A 15815-nucleotide genomic window follows, 5' to 3' on the forward strand; every position below is an offset into this window, starting at 1 on the left:
CTCTTTTGGTTTGGGAATTTTTTTTTCTTTCTTTTTTTTAGCCAGAGAAAAGAAACTTAAAATTATTCATTGTCACATCACAGCAACCCATGTAGAGCTGAGCAAAGTTTGTTAACTTTATTTTAGGCGGGAAATGATGCCCCTCCTGTCCCTGATCTTCTCGGCCCTCTTCATCCTCTTCGGCACCGTCATCATGCAGGCTTTCAGGTATAAGGGCTTCTCGGTACACTTTGTGAAAGGGGAGTCCCCCACCTCCATGATTGTTTGCCTCCCGTCTTTAAGAAACTCCTTTTTTCTTACTTTAGTGACTCAAATGATGAACGAGAGTCAAACCCTCCAGGTAAAGAGGAAGCCCATGAGAAGTCTGGGAAGACAGAGCCGACCTTCAGCAAGGAAAGCAGCAGGTGGTGTGGACAGAGGGGCTGTTTCTCTGACGAAACACCAAACTCACCTCCCCCTCAGCACCAGGCCCACAGACTGTGTAGTCTAATAAAGCAGTTCACATATATAGATACAGGTAGATGAAGATACAGGTATAAACTCTGGCTCACCTCCTTGTGGGGAGAGAGAACTACTGCTGAGTAGTTTTTATTAAGACCCTTTAGGCATTTAGATACAGGACCTACTTATCTTTTACTCTAACTTCTGCTTTTCAGTCTCAGATTTAGTGATGAAGGCAGGAAGCAAAGAAGCACGTCAGAGAGATGGTAGATGAGCCCAGAAGCAGAAAATGGTGCGTCACCATAACCGTGGTGATGAATATGATCGGTAGTCAGTACACACCCCAGTGGCAGGAAGTGAGGGTCTCTGAGACAAAGAAAGCAGACTGCGTAATAGCAGCCTTCTTCAGTCTGTCTTAAAGCTACTCCTACGCCAGCTGAAAAGCAGCATCAAAAAGGCTGTTTGTTGACCAAGGATCACAAAATCAGGGTCATCCCCATCCTACCAGTATGTCAGGCTCTAGAATGTTAAAGAACATACCCAGTCTGGTTAGAACATAGCAGTTGTTTCCTCTTGCGCCTTTTACAAGTAATGGTGTTCTTCTGTTCTGATAACATCTAACTCCTCGGTATTTCTTCACAGCAAGATTCCTAAAAAAGGCTTTGTGGAGGTAACTGAACTCACAGATGTCACATACACCAGTAACTTGGTACGCCTGAGGCCAGGCCACATGAATGTCGTCCTCATCCTATCAAATTCCACCAAGACCAGCCTACTACAGAAATTTGCTTTGGAGGTCTACACATTCACTGGGTAAGCACTGCGTGTGTGTGTCTGTGTGTGAGAGCGAAGGAGAGGGAGGGCATGAACATAAGGAGGCAGCTGGAGGAAAGTTCTGTCCACTTTGACTCTGAGAAGCTTGACCAGTCAGTGAGATGCTGGCTGTGACCTTCCCAACCCAAAAATCTGTGCCTTCACGGGGTGACCTTTTTTCCCCTTGACTTGATGTTCTGTTTGCTGTGAACAGAAGAAGAGATTGAGCTCAGTCTTAATCCGTGAGCCCATTCAGAAAACAGACGGTCGTTTAGCCTCTGTGTGTTTTCCAGGAGCCAGACACTGAGAGTGACGTAGGTTATACACAGCGAGGGGTGGGAGAATGGATGAGTAGAGGGTCACAGCTGCTGTAGAGGCCCTCCGGCTTCCACAAAAATCTCATTTGTTCTGCATTCAGGCCCCATCTGAGGCAAAGCCTTTTCCTATTATTTAACGTCTAACTCAGATACTTATATTACCTACAAATAAATGTGTCAGGAAAGAACCCTAAATCTGCATTTTGTTCTCCCTGCAGGAGCAGCTGCCTACACTTCTCCTTCCTGAGTCTAGATAAACACAGAGAGTGGCTAGAATACTTACTAGAATTTGCTCAAGATGCAGCCCCGATCCCAAACCAGTATGATAAGCATTTCATGGAACGTGACTACACGGGCTATGTACTGGCCCTGAACGGCCACAAGAAATACTTCTGCCTCTTCAAGCCCCATAAAACAGTTGAAGAGGAGGAAGCAGCCATGGCATTGTGCAGTGACCTTGACTCTTCCCTCCACCTGGGAGAATCTCGAGGAAAATCTTCCTGCGGCCTTGGGTCCAGGCCCATCAAAGGAAAACTGAGCAAGTTGTCCTTATGGATGGAACGCCTGTTGGAAGGCTCCTTACAGAGGTTTTATATCCCATCATGGCCTGAATTAGACTGAGAGGATTTCAAAGAGAATTGAACTCTTCAGACTTTTTAACATGCCCCTGTGAACAGGTATTTTCAGGACTCAAACTATCCCAACGAACAGAGTTTAGATTTTAGATTACTCTTCTAGAACAATGGCTAGAAGAATCTTTCCTTCATCCTATTCTGACCTAGGAGTGAAAAACACCACAAGTTTGCGTTCTAGATCAAAATATTTCCTTTTTTACCCCTCATTTCAATGCCGCACTATTCAAAATAGACTGTCCATCCCTCTTCCTTTGTTGTCCCTGTCACATGCTCACACCATACTCCCCTCTCCTGTCTCTTATTTTGGAGAACACAGGGCTCAAGCCTGCAGCAGTACCGGGATGGAACCTCCAGAGCCTGTTGTGCAGGTCGGGTCACTTATCCCACCCCACCCCGTCCTCCATCCTCTGGGCCATCCACCGTCCCACTGTGCTGTGCCGTGGTGCACGCTCTGGCACTGGAACCACCCACAGCAGCTCTTTAGGCCCTGCATCTTGAAAGAGGCCCCGCATCTTGAAAGAGGCCCCAGTTCCAAGCAACATCTTATACTTAACGGTTTTTCCAGTAGTAAATGGCTAAAAGTATATTTTGGGGGCATCTCCCTACAACAGCTTGTCAGCCACCATTTTAAAAAGACAGTGGGTGTACAGGGCTTATGCACATGAGTTGGGTTTTCCTCCCAAGAAAAGGGCTGGGCAGTGACTGACGGGCTACAGCTCTGGGATCCCTTTGTGAGCTTCCTTCCACCGCCTCCCCAGCGCTAAGCAGAGCCAGGGTAGGGGTCTGCGCAGCAAGAAGTACTGTAATGTTGGAGCCATTTACACGTATGTTTTCCGATGCCTTTCTGCCTCTGTCAATTTTAGGGTGTGGATATTAGGAGCCATAACTTGTAATCTTGTTCTCTGAGCGTAGAGATAAGCTGCTATGAGCCAGTAGATGTTAAACAAATGATTCCCACCTGCCACTGAGTCAGGTTCAAGGAGCCTCTTCACACCAGTGGTGTCTCTTTAGTAAAATGCAGACATATCTTTGTATCAAGGAACTTAAAATTTATAAGCAAATGTATTTTGGAAACTGTTACCCCAAAAGTGACGTATCTTCAAGCCCTCTTTTGTAATGAGAGAGCCAAGACTTGTTCTGGACTCCTGTTTTGCAAAAGGCTTATTTTTCAGCTTCTGGCCTCTGTTTTGCTATCTCATCGTAATTGTTTTCACTCTTAACTGACAACTGCTTGACTAGTATCAGGGTCAGGCTGATCAGTGGCACCCACCTTGCTGAGCTCAGTGTATAATGGACTCCACACTGGAGCCTACCAGCCAGTCAGAGAGTGTAGTTTGTTTTTTGGATTTTTTTTATCAGGGCAAAACCGCCAGTGGAGTTTGGACAACTTCAAAGAGTGGTCTGTTCAGATATCAAAGCAAATTGCCTTTTGTAAAGTGAAGGGTAAGAATCAGTGATGGGACATTTCCTACGTTACCTACGTTAGTATTTATTTATTTAATCATAATTGCTTCAAACCATTTGGACCCTGAATAATTTAAATTTGGGCTACAGTAATAATAAGTTATTTGAGCCCAGGAATTCCTATAATTTTCTTGGAGTCTACAGCTTTATTAAAAGAAATAATCCATGCCAGGCTTCTTTCTTCATACAATCCTCTAGAAATGGATGATGACTCTGAATGCCATGGCTTCCAGCCCAGTTAGAAATGGTCAAGGGATTCATTTGGTTTATTCATGTGCCGATCCTCAAAATCATTCTCTGGGTCTTTTGTGGTAGATTGCTCCTATGAGTAGTGTCTTCATTCAATGGTAGGTTTTTATTTTTAATTTCTGAAAACCAAAAACTGCCCAGATTTGTTCTATTATTATTATTAAAAAGGACCTTCAGACAGTTGTACCTTCCATTTGTACCAGCAAAAGAAAGTGGTGACAGGATTAGAAACATTCCTAGAAAATGTTTCAATCCAAAAATTCTTCTACAGATCTGTTTGAGGACTGGTAAATTTGCCCCTCCTTCCCCCTCCCTCCCCCGCCAGGAGGAGATCCTTCTCAATCTTTTGGGATTCTAGAGAGATTTTATTTTTCATTGAACTTTACCGTTGACCATCCAGGCCTTTCCTCCTGAATGTTGTTTTCATAAATTTGTTTACCTCTGTGTCAAATGTATGAGCCATTGTCATGCTCAGCCAATGCTGCCATTTCTCTAACTAATGTAATCATACAAGACCCAATTTTGGTTTTAGTTAACTTCCTAGTCTTCGAATATCTCGAAGCTGTCAACATAGATTTTTTTTTTAGGTGGGTTTTTCTGGTTGATACAGGTTATACATAATGCATCATGTTTAGCAGGTAGGGATGAAAATGGCAACTGGCCTCAAACAACTCTTTGTAGAATATACGCTCATTTTAAAAATATTTTTTAATTGCTCAGATGTTGGCTGCACAATTTGCCTAACATAGAGGTCATCAGCTCCAACCAAGCAACCTTTTAAGGAGCAAGAGTGCCCTGGCTCCCATCAGGTACCATGGTCTCGCTGCCATTATGTATTGACCATGAAGACTTTGCAGTAGTTTTCAAGTGAATAGGTTGGTTTTCTACCCATTCCCATCCTATTCATACTTGTCCCCTTTTATATACCATCATCCTAATTAATTTGCAGCTGCCATCAGTTCACAAATGTTTCCTCAATATAAAAAGAAATGGGATCCGAATGTGTTTGAAGTGATTTGCTTTGGGAAGAGGGCTTGGAAGCAAACATGGAAAGTTGTTTTTTTTTTTTTTTTTTTTTAAGTAAAATTTTTAAAAAGCTGATGCAAAACATCTTTACAGATGGAAATGTTGCCCGAGTCCAAATACCTGACACTGTCCGTTGAAAACAAATGCAGTGTGACAGCTGCTGAATCTCTGTTCATTTTTTCAAGGAGGATGACTGTACTTGGGAGACAGATCTAAAAGAAGGTGAATATTTTGCACTTTTGATACTCTTAGGAACAAATAATTTATTTGGCAAATTGTGTCTTTTTTTATGTTTGTTTGTTTGGTTTTATTTTTTTTATTGTGAACAGGCACTGAAGCTGATGTTATTTTGTTTTAAGAATATTACAGACTGGAAACAGAAATAAACTATTTTAATGTGTGATGATTACGGGCAAGCTCTTGCACTGCAAGACGATTTACATAATCACAGACACCATGTCAACAAAATTGACTTTGCATGTAACTCGACACATGCTGAAGGCCAGCACACCTTAACTGGCGATGTCAAGAACTGCTGTCCCAGAGGGTGCATCAGCTTGAAGAGTAGATAGGGCACCACTGAGGCTTGCAAGGAGTCGGGTAGAGGGAGCTTCATTAAGGGCTCTTTGGAGTCAGCAGATGTTGTTTGGCTTAGAAGACATTTCATGAGTCCACCTGATGTTAAGTAAGAAGCTGCTTTATTAGGATCTTTATGTTTCTTTCAGTCTTTTTATTGAGTGGTCCTAGAAGCAAAGTGCAACCCTAAGCTCCTCAGCAGTAGGAAGGTACTAGAGAAATATGGAAGGTTTATCCAGTAGTATTTCATCAGCTTTATTTCATATCTCCATTTTTTAGATAACACTGATCTAAGTTTTCCATTTCTTCACCATCTTTAATCAAAGGCAAAAATCAAACCGGTACAATTGACGAGTGCTTCCTATTTGTAAAAGTTAATTCAAACTCCTTTGAAACTTTAGCTCTTTGGATGAGAGTTATACCGAGTGCCCTGATCTTAGAAACGCCAACGGCACTTTTAGTGGGAAGCTTTACTGGCATAAACTCTTCAGTACCCAGACTGCTTGCACATAAATTCTTCTTGAGAATTTGCCAGTGACGCCATCTGTTATTTTATCTTAAGGAACACAAGCTCAGACAACTTTCACTTTGGGGAGAATGCACAGCATTTCAAACAGCAGGTTAGCCGCCAGCAGCGCTGTGTTTCCTACGAAGAGGTAAAACTTGCTGTGAATATGGCACACAAGGCCTCCTGGAGCAGCCTCCCAGCATTCCATTAGCTTTCTTTCCTTTCTGCTGCTTTCCAGAGTCCTGCCTTCTGTACTCTTTCCTGGGCTGCCCAGGGACCCCACAGACACACCCTTCCCTGGGACTCCACCTCCATCCAGCATTCATTGGAAATTAGTATTTTTAAATTCAGGAGCTTCTTTGTTTACTCTGAGAACAGATCTTTCCCAAAGGGAAATCTATAACAATGGTATGTATCGTATTTGTTATGAAAAATCTGTTCTGAGGCTAATAAGCCAACTCTGTAAGCTTTTCTAAATTAAAGTCATTGGGATGGCACCTGCTTTGAAGATCTCTTGTAAACCTGCTAACTCCCCACTTTATTATTTATGCTCTAAGAATTCGATTTTCAATGACATATCAGAGGCGGATGGAACTGTGCCGCTCAATTGCAGGCTGGTTTACTTCTCTTTTGCGACTGGTGGGAACGCTAATAATACTTAGCTACCTCCCAGGGCTAATTAGCTCATGTTCGTAAGTGTGCAGTAATAGGTTTATTTTCTTCACTATGGGACATACTCAGCAGGTACAAGGGGACCCATCCATTTTCTAGTTACTAACCAGGTTATAGAATTTAAACTAGCAGCTGCTTACAGATCACGGTTTTTTGCTTACTCACCAGAAGGATCATATAACGGTGAGACTTCCACAAGGTCACAACCCACCACATTCAGGCCTTGACAGCCCCGGATGATCTCCAGAGCCTATTCAACAGCAAGTGCAAATTAAACGGTGGTAACACAATGAAAAGGAACTAACACGGGCTGCAGTGGATGACTCCCAATACGTGACATGGAACTGTTACTTTCCCTCAGTAAACATATATTGACTGTAAGGCTCTGGTGGACCTGGCAGGGGCACTGGTGACCAGTGCACAGGTCTTGCCTCTGAGAGGGCTTCACAGTCTGAGGACGGAGACAACCCAACCAGTCACTGCAACATCTTGTGTTTAGGGCTTCAGTAGAAGCCAGCACAGAACAGTCTGAGTTCTCAGCCCGGAGAGGTGGGGGTCGGCTTCCTTAAGGTGAAAACACTTAGCTCAAGGAATTGGCCAAGCAGATGAGTGGGGGAAGGGCATTCCAGGCAGAGGAGAAGACACACACACGAAGGCACCAAAACGGGAGAAGTGCAAGCAGATGTGGCTGGAGAACAGGATAATAGGGGGAGTGGTAGAAGAGGGATCCTTGTCTGAAAGGGTTTCCATTCTGCAGGCAAAGCCAAGAACTGCAGAAAAAACTGACTACAAAAGGATGATAAGCAGAGGAACGAGGGTGGGAATTGAGAATGGCTTTGGGAGAGTTCTTTGTTACCATCCTTTTTTAACATCAGAAACTTTGTGGTTAAGAGCCACGGCTGCCAACCCAGAGGTGGGCAGTTTGAATCCACCAGATGCTCCCTGGAAACCCTAATGGGTAGTTCTACTCTGTCTGATAGGGTCACTATGAGTTGGAATCAACTCGACCGCAGCAGGGATTTTTTTGGTTTTTTCTTAACATCAGATAATTGATTAAGTCTTCATTCACTCACTCAACAAATATCTCTGAGTACCTACTACTTACATCAGGTGCTATTCTAGGTGTCATGGATAGGGGTTGTGAACAAAACAAAGGCCCTGCCCTCCTGGAGCTTACCTTCTAGTTATAGCCACATTCCAATCCTGCCTTCCTGGGTTTACACTCACACAACCTTATGGGAGTTTTATTTAGGTGTTCCTAAAACTCTAGAATTACTTTAGTAGGTGGTTAATCTCATTATGTGCACTTTTTAAATTTAACCCTAAAAAGGTAAGTTTAGTGTGCATAAGGGGGTGCTACAACATTGTCCACAGGAACTGACTCCAGATGGACCAGAGGCAAGAAGACTGTTATCTCCCAGCTAAGAGATAAATGCCCTCAGTCACTCCTCAGTGGGTGAGTATTGAAATCTACAGTCAGACCTGAGAACAATAAAGGCCTAAATGCTTATTTTTTAAACCGTATCCTGATTCCTGGAAACCCTGGTGGCGTAGTGGTTAAGTGCTATGGCTGCTAACCAAAGGGTCAGCAGTTCGAATCTGCCAGGCGCTCCTTGGAAACTCCATGGGGCAGTTCTACTCTGTCCTATAGGTTCACTATGAGTCGGAATCGACTCGATGGCACTGGGTTTTGGTTTTTTGGATCCTGATTCCTGAAGTCTCACTACCAGTCCCAGAAATCCCCACCCACCTCCAGGAATTTTCACCTGTGGTGGGTGCCTCCTTACCTGACTAGGGGTGAGACCAGCGATTTCAGGTGTCCCTGTCCCTGGGGCATAGGCGGGATCCAAGGCATCAATATCAAAGCTGATATAGATGGGTTTGCCTCCCATCTGCTGCCTCACCTCCCCCATCAAGGGAACCAGCGACTTCATCCAGCAGTCTTCTGCAAGGACGACCCAGAAGCCCTGAGGAAGTAGGAAGTAAGGATCTGAAGGTTGAGGCTTCTGCCTGGAAGCATTTCTGGGCATTTTCGAGGCGCCAGCCCCCACGCTAAGCTCTTTATGTGCATATCACACTCGACCTTCAGACCCCATGAGGCAGGAACTGTTGTCCCCCGATTTTACAGATAAGGAGGCTGGGTGAGGAAGGGAGGGACAGTGACTGGTAAAGAAGCAAGGAGTAAGTTAAAGCTGACCTATGGAGTTGGGATCAGGAAGAAGCTTTGCTAAAGCAGTAGTAAGAAACTCAGCTCACTGCAGGTCCCAGAAAAAGGGTCTTGTCCCATGTGTTTACATGGAGCCATTCTGCCTGGTGCGTCTGAGGATGAGAACTAAGAGATGGTAACTCACCTTGGGTTGGACTTCCTCATTTTTTCCAAGAGAAGCCAGCAACCTCTGAGAGGCTGGTTTGTTTCTGCTTGTCTCCCCGCCCCAGTGAGAAGAAGCCTCGTATACCCTGGTGGTGCAGTGGTTAAGAGTTCGGCTGCTAACCGAAAGGTTGGCAGTTCAAATCCACCAGCCACTCCTTGGAAACCCTATGGGGCAGTTCTACTCTTGTCCTATAGGGTCACTGAGTTGGAAATAACTCAACAGCAATGGGTTCGGTTTGGTTTTGGTGCCTAATAAACTAACATCCTCACTTCCCTCTGCTCCACATAACCCTCTTGATGCAATCTCAATCTTTCGGCCCTGCTTTCTGAGCTTGACTAGTAAAGTCCCTGCTGAATCCGTAGCTGCCGTGCGGTAGGCATTTTGGGAACAGGAGTGAGGGGAAGGGGAGTTCAGCCTGTCACCTGGTTCCGATTGTATCTGTAGGGATCCAAGGTCATGGAAGAGCCCCGGATGCCAATCTGCACCACCCGCTTACAGTCCAGGAGCCCCTCGTCCACACACCGGCGGAAGGGCGTCCCGTGATACAGCTTCTCTCCCAGGGCCTTGTCGGCTGTGTCCGTGTGCGCATCCACGTGCAGCAATCCCACAGGGCCATGCCTGATGACACAGGGCAGCTCAGAGGCCAAGCCTCCCTGGTGGCCCCTAGCACAGCAAATTCAGGCAACCAACACTTGATGATAATTCATAGCCACAGAGGGGAGACCTGGCATTAATACCTGCCTCACAACTGGTTTCTGTCTTCAAAACAGAATCACTTAACATCTCCAAGGAACAATAAACTCCAAGAAGTCAGGCAGAAAACAGACATGCACGTTGGCTGCCATCCACTCCCCATCACCCAGCATTTGCTTCGCTTGAAGCTGGAGAGGGCAGGGAGGATGAGCAGAGGTGGTGGCTCAGAAGTGAGCTCAGCTGAAGGCAGAGCTGATCAGAACCACCCTTTCTCCAACTGTGGCACCAAGAAGAAGTTTAACCCAGCTGTCTCCCCATTATTTCCACCCATCTCTGCCAGCCACCCCAAATATACCATCCAAATCAAAACCATGCAGACAGAACTTGAAGACCTATACGCACCACCGGCAACTAGAATGCTACCCATATGCTCTTTCTCATCCTCGAATTCTGAAGCTGCTACTGCCTCTACCCTTCTACCCCTTTCTGAAACTAAATTAGCTAAAGGTAGTCAGTCCCTCCACCACCCGTCTGTCAGTTTGTCATACTATGATGGCTTGTGTGGTGCTATGATGCTAGAAGTTCTGCCACCAGTATTTCAAAAACCATGGTAGACAGCTTTCAGCAGAGCTTCCAGATTAAGATGGACTAGAAAGAAAGGCCTGGTGATCTACTTCTGAAAATTAGCCAACGAAAACCTTATCGGCCACAACACAATATTGTCCAATACACTGCTGGAAGATGAGCCTCCCTAGGTTAGAAGGCACTCAAAATACACAATAATGGACTCAAACACACCAATGATCATGAAGATGGCACAGTACTGGGCAATGTTTCATTTGCCATGAGTCAGAGGCAACTCAATGGCAATTAACGACAACAAAACAAGTCAATCTCTGGTGGACTTCCACTACTCAAAAATCAATTTTTCCATTGTCTGAGGAAGGGGACCATTTCAGGAGAAAACAGGACTCTCTGTAGCAAGCTCTACCTTTGTGCCTCTCAGTATTTGTACTTGGCCATTGAAGCAAAACAGAAATTAAAGTTAACCGGGGTTATGTATTTCACTAAGAGGTCATCTTCCAAAAACAGAGGCAAGTTGAAAACACTGAGCATGCATTCCAGAACAGATCCTGGGCAAGGGAGGAGGCCAGAAGTGTTAATAATAAATTGTCTTGGCTTCCAGCTGGTGACTGACAGAGACACCAGGAGCTTGACCTTAACTTGGAACGCAGAAGCAGCTCAGTCGGGAATTTCCTATCACCTCCAATAACCTGAGCCAGGGGAGGTCACCTGATGCCACCTACAGCAAACAACACACTCCCTAGCTCCTGAATGTTGAAACTGCACTTGGGCCATGCCATTTGGGACTTACTTTTTAGCCATTGCTTGTAGTATGGGATATGTGATTGTGTGATCTCCACCTGCAAAGAGAAAAAAAACCAAAATCTGGCATGTGGGTAAGATTAGAGAACCACGTACTCCCTAGAACAATCTTAAACGCAGCCAGTTCTGCCACCCTTTCAGTTAGACTGAAGAACTACCGTTATCATTAGTTGCCGTGGAGTCTATTCCAACTCGTGGTGACCCCCATATGTTGCAGAGTAGAACTGTGCACCACAGGGTTTCAAGGCTCTGACCTTTCAAAAGCAGATCACCAAATCTCACTCCCAAGGCACCTCTGGGTAGGTGTAAACTGCCAAACTTTCAGTTAGTAGTCCAGTACTTAACCATTTGCACCAGCCAGGGACTCAGAAGAATTATAACCATAGCTAACACAAGATCTATTTCAATAGTAGGGTGTTTTAAGATTTCACTGTCATTTAAAAGAGGAAATTAGACAAATCCAGGCTTACCGGTAAATGCCTAAAATAACTCTGTCCCATAGAACTTTCTGTGATGATGGAAATGTTCTATATTTGCACTGGCCAATACAGTGGCCAGAAGAATGGACAAATCTGTCTTGGAAGAAGTACAGTCAGAATGCTCCTTAGAAGGGAGGATGGGGGGGACTTCATCTCACATACTTTGGACATGTTATCAGGAGGGATCAATCACTGGAGGAGGACATCACGCTTGGTAAAGTTGAGGGTCAATGAAAAAAAGGAAGACCCTCAACGAGGTGGGTTGACACTGTGGCTGCAACAATGGGCTCAAACATAGTAACAATTGTGAGGATGGCACAGGACCAGACAGTATTTCATTCTGTTGTGCATAGAGCCGCTATCAGTCGGAACCCACTCGATGGCACCTAACAACAAGGACAGCCCCATGTGGCTATTGAAATGTGGCTAGCATAACTAAGGAACTGAATTTTTTATTTCATTTCATTGTAATTAATTTTAATTTGAATGGCCACATGTGGCTAGTGGCTACCTTACTAGACAGCACAGGCCAAGAAAACTGTTACTATTATTAATTATGAATAATAACAATAGCTTACATTTGTGGAAGCTTAAAATGTGCCACTGCTAGGCACTTTATAGGCACTTTCATTATATGTCCCTCATGCAATACAATGAGGTAGAAGTATTATTATTATTCCCATTTTACAGATGAGGAAAATAAAGCAGTACAATAAGTAATATAGAGGTGGAGCTGAGATTTCAAACCATGCTGATTCCAGAAACCACACTCCTTACCACTATGCAATGAAGGCCAGGTGGTGATGGTGTTGCTAGGTGCCGTCGAGTCAGTTCCGACTCATAGCAGCCCTATGCACAACAGAAGGAAACACTGCCTGGTCCTGTGCCATCCTCACAACCATCGCTATGCCTGAGCCCATTGTTGCGGCCACCGTGTCAATCCGTTTCACTGAGGGTCTTCCTCTTTTTCGCTGACCCTCTATACTGAGCATGATGTCCTAGGTAGGCCTATGAGGGCTAAGTAGGCTAATTTGGCAGAAATTAATTTGAATGCTCAGGAAAAGCCCCTGTCATTTGAACTATTTGTGAGCCAGAAAGAAATGCTATAGAGAGAGTGGCGACAGTTGGGAGAGGAAGAGGGGAAAACTGCACTATAGATGGATATAGACCCTGACCAGGGCGAAAACACCCCTTTGCAGTTGGTCTTCCTCTCAGATAGTCATTAGAAACAGTATCCTTGTTGTTGTTACTGTTGTTGTTGTTGTTAGGTGCCCTTGAGTTGGTTCCAACTCATAGCGACTCTATGTACAACAGAACAAAACACTGCTGGCTGGTCCTTCATCATCCTCATGATCCTTGTTATGCTTGAGCCCATTGTTGCAGCCACTGTGTCAAACCATCTCGTTGAGGGTCTTCCTCTTTTTCACTGACCCTCTACTTTACCAAGCATGATGTCCTTCTCCAGGGACTGGTCCTTCCTGATAACATGTCCAGAGTATGTGAGATGAATCTTGCCATCCTCCCCACTAAAGAGCACTCTGGCTGTACTTCTTCCAAGACAGATTTGTTCGTTCTTCTAGCAGTCCACGGTATATTCAATATTCTTTGCCAACACCATAATTCGAAGGCGTCAATACCCTTGAGATAGTTGGAAAGTGCCAACTGAGCCCCTGATGGCAGCCTTCTCCAGGCCTATTAGTCATCAGCACTGGGACTAAGGTAAAGCAGGTAAGGTGAGTGGGTACAAAATATAAAGGGCACCAAAAGTCTCTGTAATCAAGATAAAGACTTTTAATGTAAATTTTTTAAAAAATCAAGGTCAGTGCAAAATAAAATCCATGATGAACAAAATATCAATATGTTAAAGACAGGATCAGTAACACTACCATTCTGAGCCATATTGGAGCCTGAGACAAAAAGGAAAAAATGAGCAATACTTACTTGACCTTGATTATTGAGTTTTTTGGCACCTCCTAAATTTTGCACCTCAGGTGAGTGTCTCACGCACCTCACCCTAGTTCAGTCTTGCTAGTCCAAAAATGTTAAATATCCTCTCCTCAGGGGGTAAAATAAAAGAGACTTCTCCCTTTCCTAATGTCTTCATATCCACAGGGGCTTCCCTGAAGAACAAGCCGTACTCAAGTGCATGATAAATAAACCCAGAAAATTACACTGAGCCATTGCAGACCGCCATTACCCAAGGTCAGAGGAACACAGCCAGCTGCTACGATTTTCTGATAGGCCTCCTGAATGAGCCGGCAGCTGTCCTGGAGGTTGTAAAGATTGACGTTCACATCGCCCAGGTCCGCGACCATGAGGAACTGGAAGGGGAGGGCCCCCGTGCTAGGATTGGCTGACCGCAGCATCACTGATTCCTCCCTGATCCGACGGGGGCCGAATCTGGAAGAGGAAGGACCATCCTGCCTGTCATCCCCAAAGACGGAGGCTCTGCCTAGGCCGGGGCTTCTCGGCCTCATACTGTTGGCATTTGGGGCTGGATGACTCTTTCCAATAGGTGCTGCCCTGGTCATTGTAGGATGTTTAGCAGCATGCCTGGCCTCTACCCACTTAATGCCAGTAGCACACACACCCCCACACACAACACAGACACGCACACACACACCCTCATTCATGACAACCAAAAACGCTTCCACAAAAAAATACCCAACCCATTGCCGTGGAGTCAATTCTAACCCAAGCCAGGCCTTTCTTTCGCAGTGCTACTGGGTAGATTTGAACCTCCAACCTTTGGGTCAGCAGTTGTGAAAAACTGTTTTCATTAGAGACATTGCCAAATGTCCCCTGGGGGACAAAATCACTCCGTCTTGAGAACCACTGATCTAGCCTGTCTATTGAAGAGCTCAGAGGCACAGGCTTTGGAGCTGACCACTTTACTAAATGGCATTAGACGATTTCTTAAGCTCTCTGAGTTTGTTTCCTAATCTGTAAAATAATAATAATAATATCTACCCTGCTGTTGTAAGAATTAAATGAGGTGATCCAGGCAAATTGCTTTGCACTTAGGAGCCATTTCATAAATGGTGACTTTTATGATTCACCATGTAGTCAGATGTAATGTGGCTGAGCTGACTCAAATACAAATACATCTGATGCTAAATATTTAGGAAAATGGACTTTACTTCCCCTAACTTGATCTTGGGAAAATTGCCTGGAGATTTTGAGAAGAGTCAGCCAGCATCTTCAGTTCTCAAAGGTAATGTGGCCTGCCATTGTACACTGGGCAGGGACAGGGGACCCACAGCGGCCATCCCAGCAAGGAAGGGGCAGTGCAGAAGGCTGAGTCCCAGAACCCCTTCTTTATCAATGGATGACACCAAGGGGACCGGAAGATGAGCCCTTCAATGGCGTGCTGAACGCTCGGGGCTGCTTATTGAGGCAGGCCGAGGGAAATCACTGTTTCACAAAAGAAAAGGGCCATTTTGGATCCAGACACCAGCTTTCAACCCGACCCGGCTGGGGAGAGGTGCCTATTGTGCGCCTTCCGCGCCCCATGGCTGTCTGGCTGGCCGCCACGTGTCCCAGCCCTGGTCCTCCAGGCCTTACCTCGCCCCAGGCCGATTGGAGGTCCCAATGTCCAGCGGCACCCCGACAAAAGCGGCGTCCAGCCCCTCGGGGGAGGCCTGAATGGGCAGCCGCATCATAGAGCAGACGCCCACGGAGCGGGCCACGAACTCTGCGCTTGCGGGCTGGTTGCGGGGGGCGTCGGAGGTCTGGCGGCTCGGGCTGCGCTGGGGGTCGCAGAGCCCCGCGGCAGGTGGAGCCCCGGGCCCCGAGCGACCGGAGCGCGGCCCCCATGCGCCCAGAGCGCGCCCCAGGCGCCGGCGGCAGCCCGACGCCAGCAGCAGCCACATACCGCAGAAGGTCCCAGCAGCCGGCAAAGGAGCGTGTGAGCGCCGGGCCGCCCAAGATCAAAGGGCCCGAGCGCCGCGATTAGAGGCGCGGAGGGGCTCCGGGGCCGGGCGCTCCCCTTCCCCCCCCGACACCCCGCTCTGGACTTCGGCCTCTGGCACCTTTGGCAAATAGAACCAGGCGGGCTGGGGAAGGGAGCACAGGAGGGCTTCCCACACTCAGCACTGCTCAGGGGTGTCTGCACCGCTCTCCAGGCTGCCCTGCACCCCCAAAACCAGGCCCTTGGCAGCCTCTTCTTCCCTTCAGGGTAATAT

The 15815-nt window shown here is 46.1% G+C and overlaps 2 protein-coding genes across 3 annotated transcripts in view; one reads left to right on the forward strand and one right to left on the reverse strand.

Moving 5' to 3' along the window:
* Window positions 1-2708, forward strand: part of DNAJC16 (DnaJ heat shock protein family (Hsp40) member C16) — a 35200-nt gene extending 32492 nt beyond the window's left edge. For both annotated transcript variants that reach the window (XM_049877998.1, XM_049877999.1), the window contains 4 exons: window positions 127-207; window positions 306-404; window positions 1084-1254; window positions 1790-2708. In XM_049877998.1, coding sequence (XP_049733955.1) covers window positions 127-207; window positions 306-404; window positions 1084-1254; window positions 1790-2192 — 754 coding nt within the window. In that variant the 3' untranslated portion in view covers window positions 2193-2708. The remainder of the gene's footprint in view (window positions 1-126; window positions 208-305; window positions 405-1083; window positions 1255-1789) is intronic.
* Window positions 2709-6032: 3324 nt separating this feature from the next.
* Window positions 6033-15503, reverse strand: AGMAT (agmatinase). The gene is made up of 7 exons (XM_049875511.1): window positions 15196-15503; window positions 13829-14031; window positions 11142-11190; window positions 9496-9691; window positions 8489-8668; window positions 6867-6951; window positions 6033-6167 (listed from the first exon to the last, which is right to left on the reverse strand). The coding sequence occupies exons 1-7, from the start codon at window positions 15501-15503 to the stop codon at window positions 6094-6096; spliced, it is 1095 nt and encodes a 364-aa protein (XP_049731468.1). The 3' UTR covers window positions 6033-6093.
* Between the last annotated feature and the right edge of the window lie 312 nt (window positions 15504-15815).

This window comes from Elephas maximus, chromosome 3, assembly GCF_024166365.1.
Source record: "Elephas maximus indicus isolate mEleMax1 chromosome 3, mEleMax1 primary haplotype, whole genome shotgun sequence".
In the NCBI taxonomy this organism is placed as follows: domain Eukaryota; kingdom Metazoa; phylum Chordata; class Mammalia; order Proboscidea; family Elephantidae; genus Elephas; species Elephas maximus.

Excerpts from the sequence above, each read along its gene's own strand:
- AGMAT (XM_049875511.1), bottom strand. The coding sequence starts at position 15,503 with ATGTGGCTGCTGCTGGCGTCGGGCTGCCGCCGGCGCCTGGGGCGCGCT. Across the intron at positions 14,032-15,195 it reads TCCAATCGGCCTGGGGCGAG|ATTCGGCCCCCGTCGGATCA; the intron begins GTAAGGCCTGGA and ends TTCCTCTTCCAG. Across the intron at positions 6,952-8,488 it reads CTGGTCTCACCCCTAGTCAG|GCTCTGGAGATCATCCGGGG; the intron begins GTAAGGAGGCAC and ends GCTGTTGAATAG.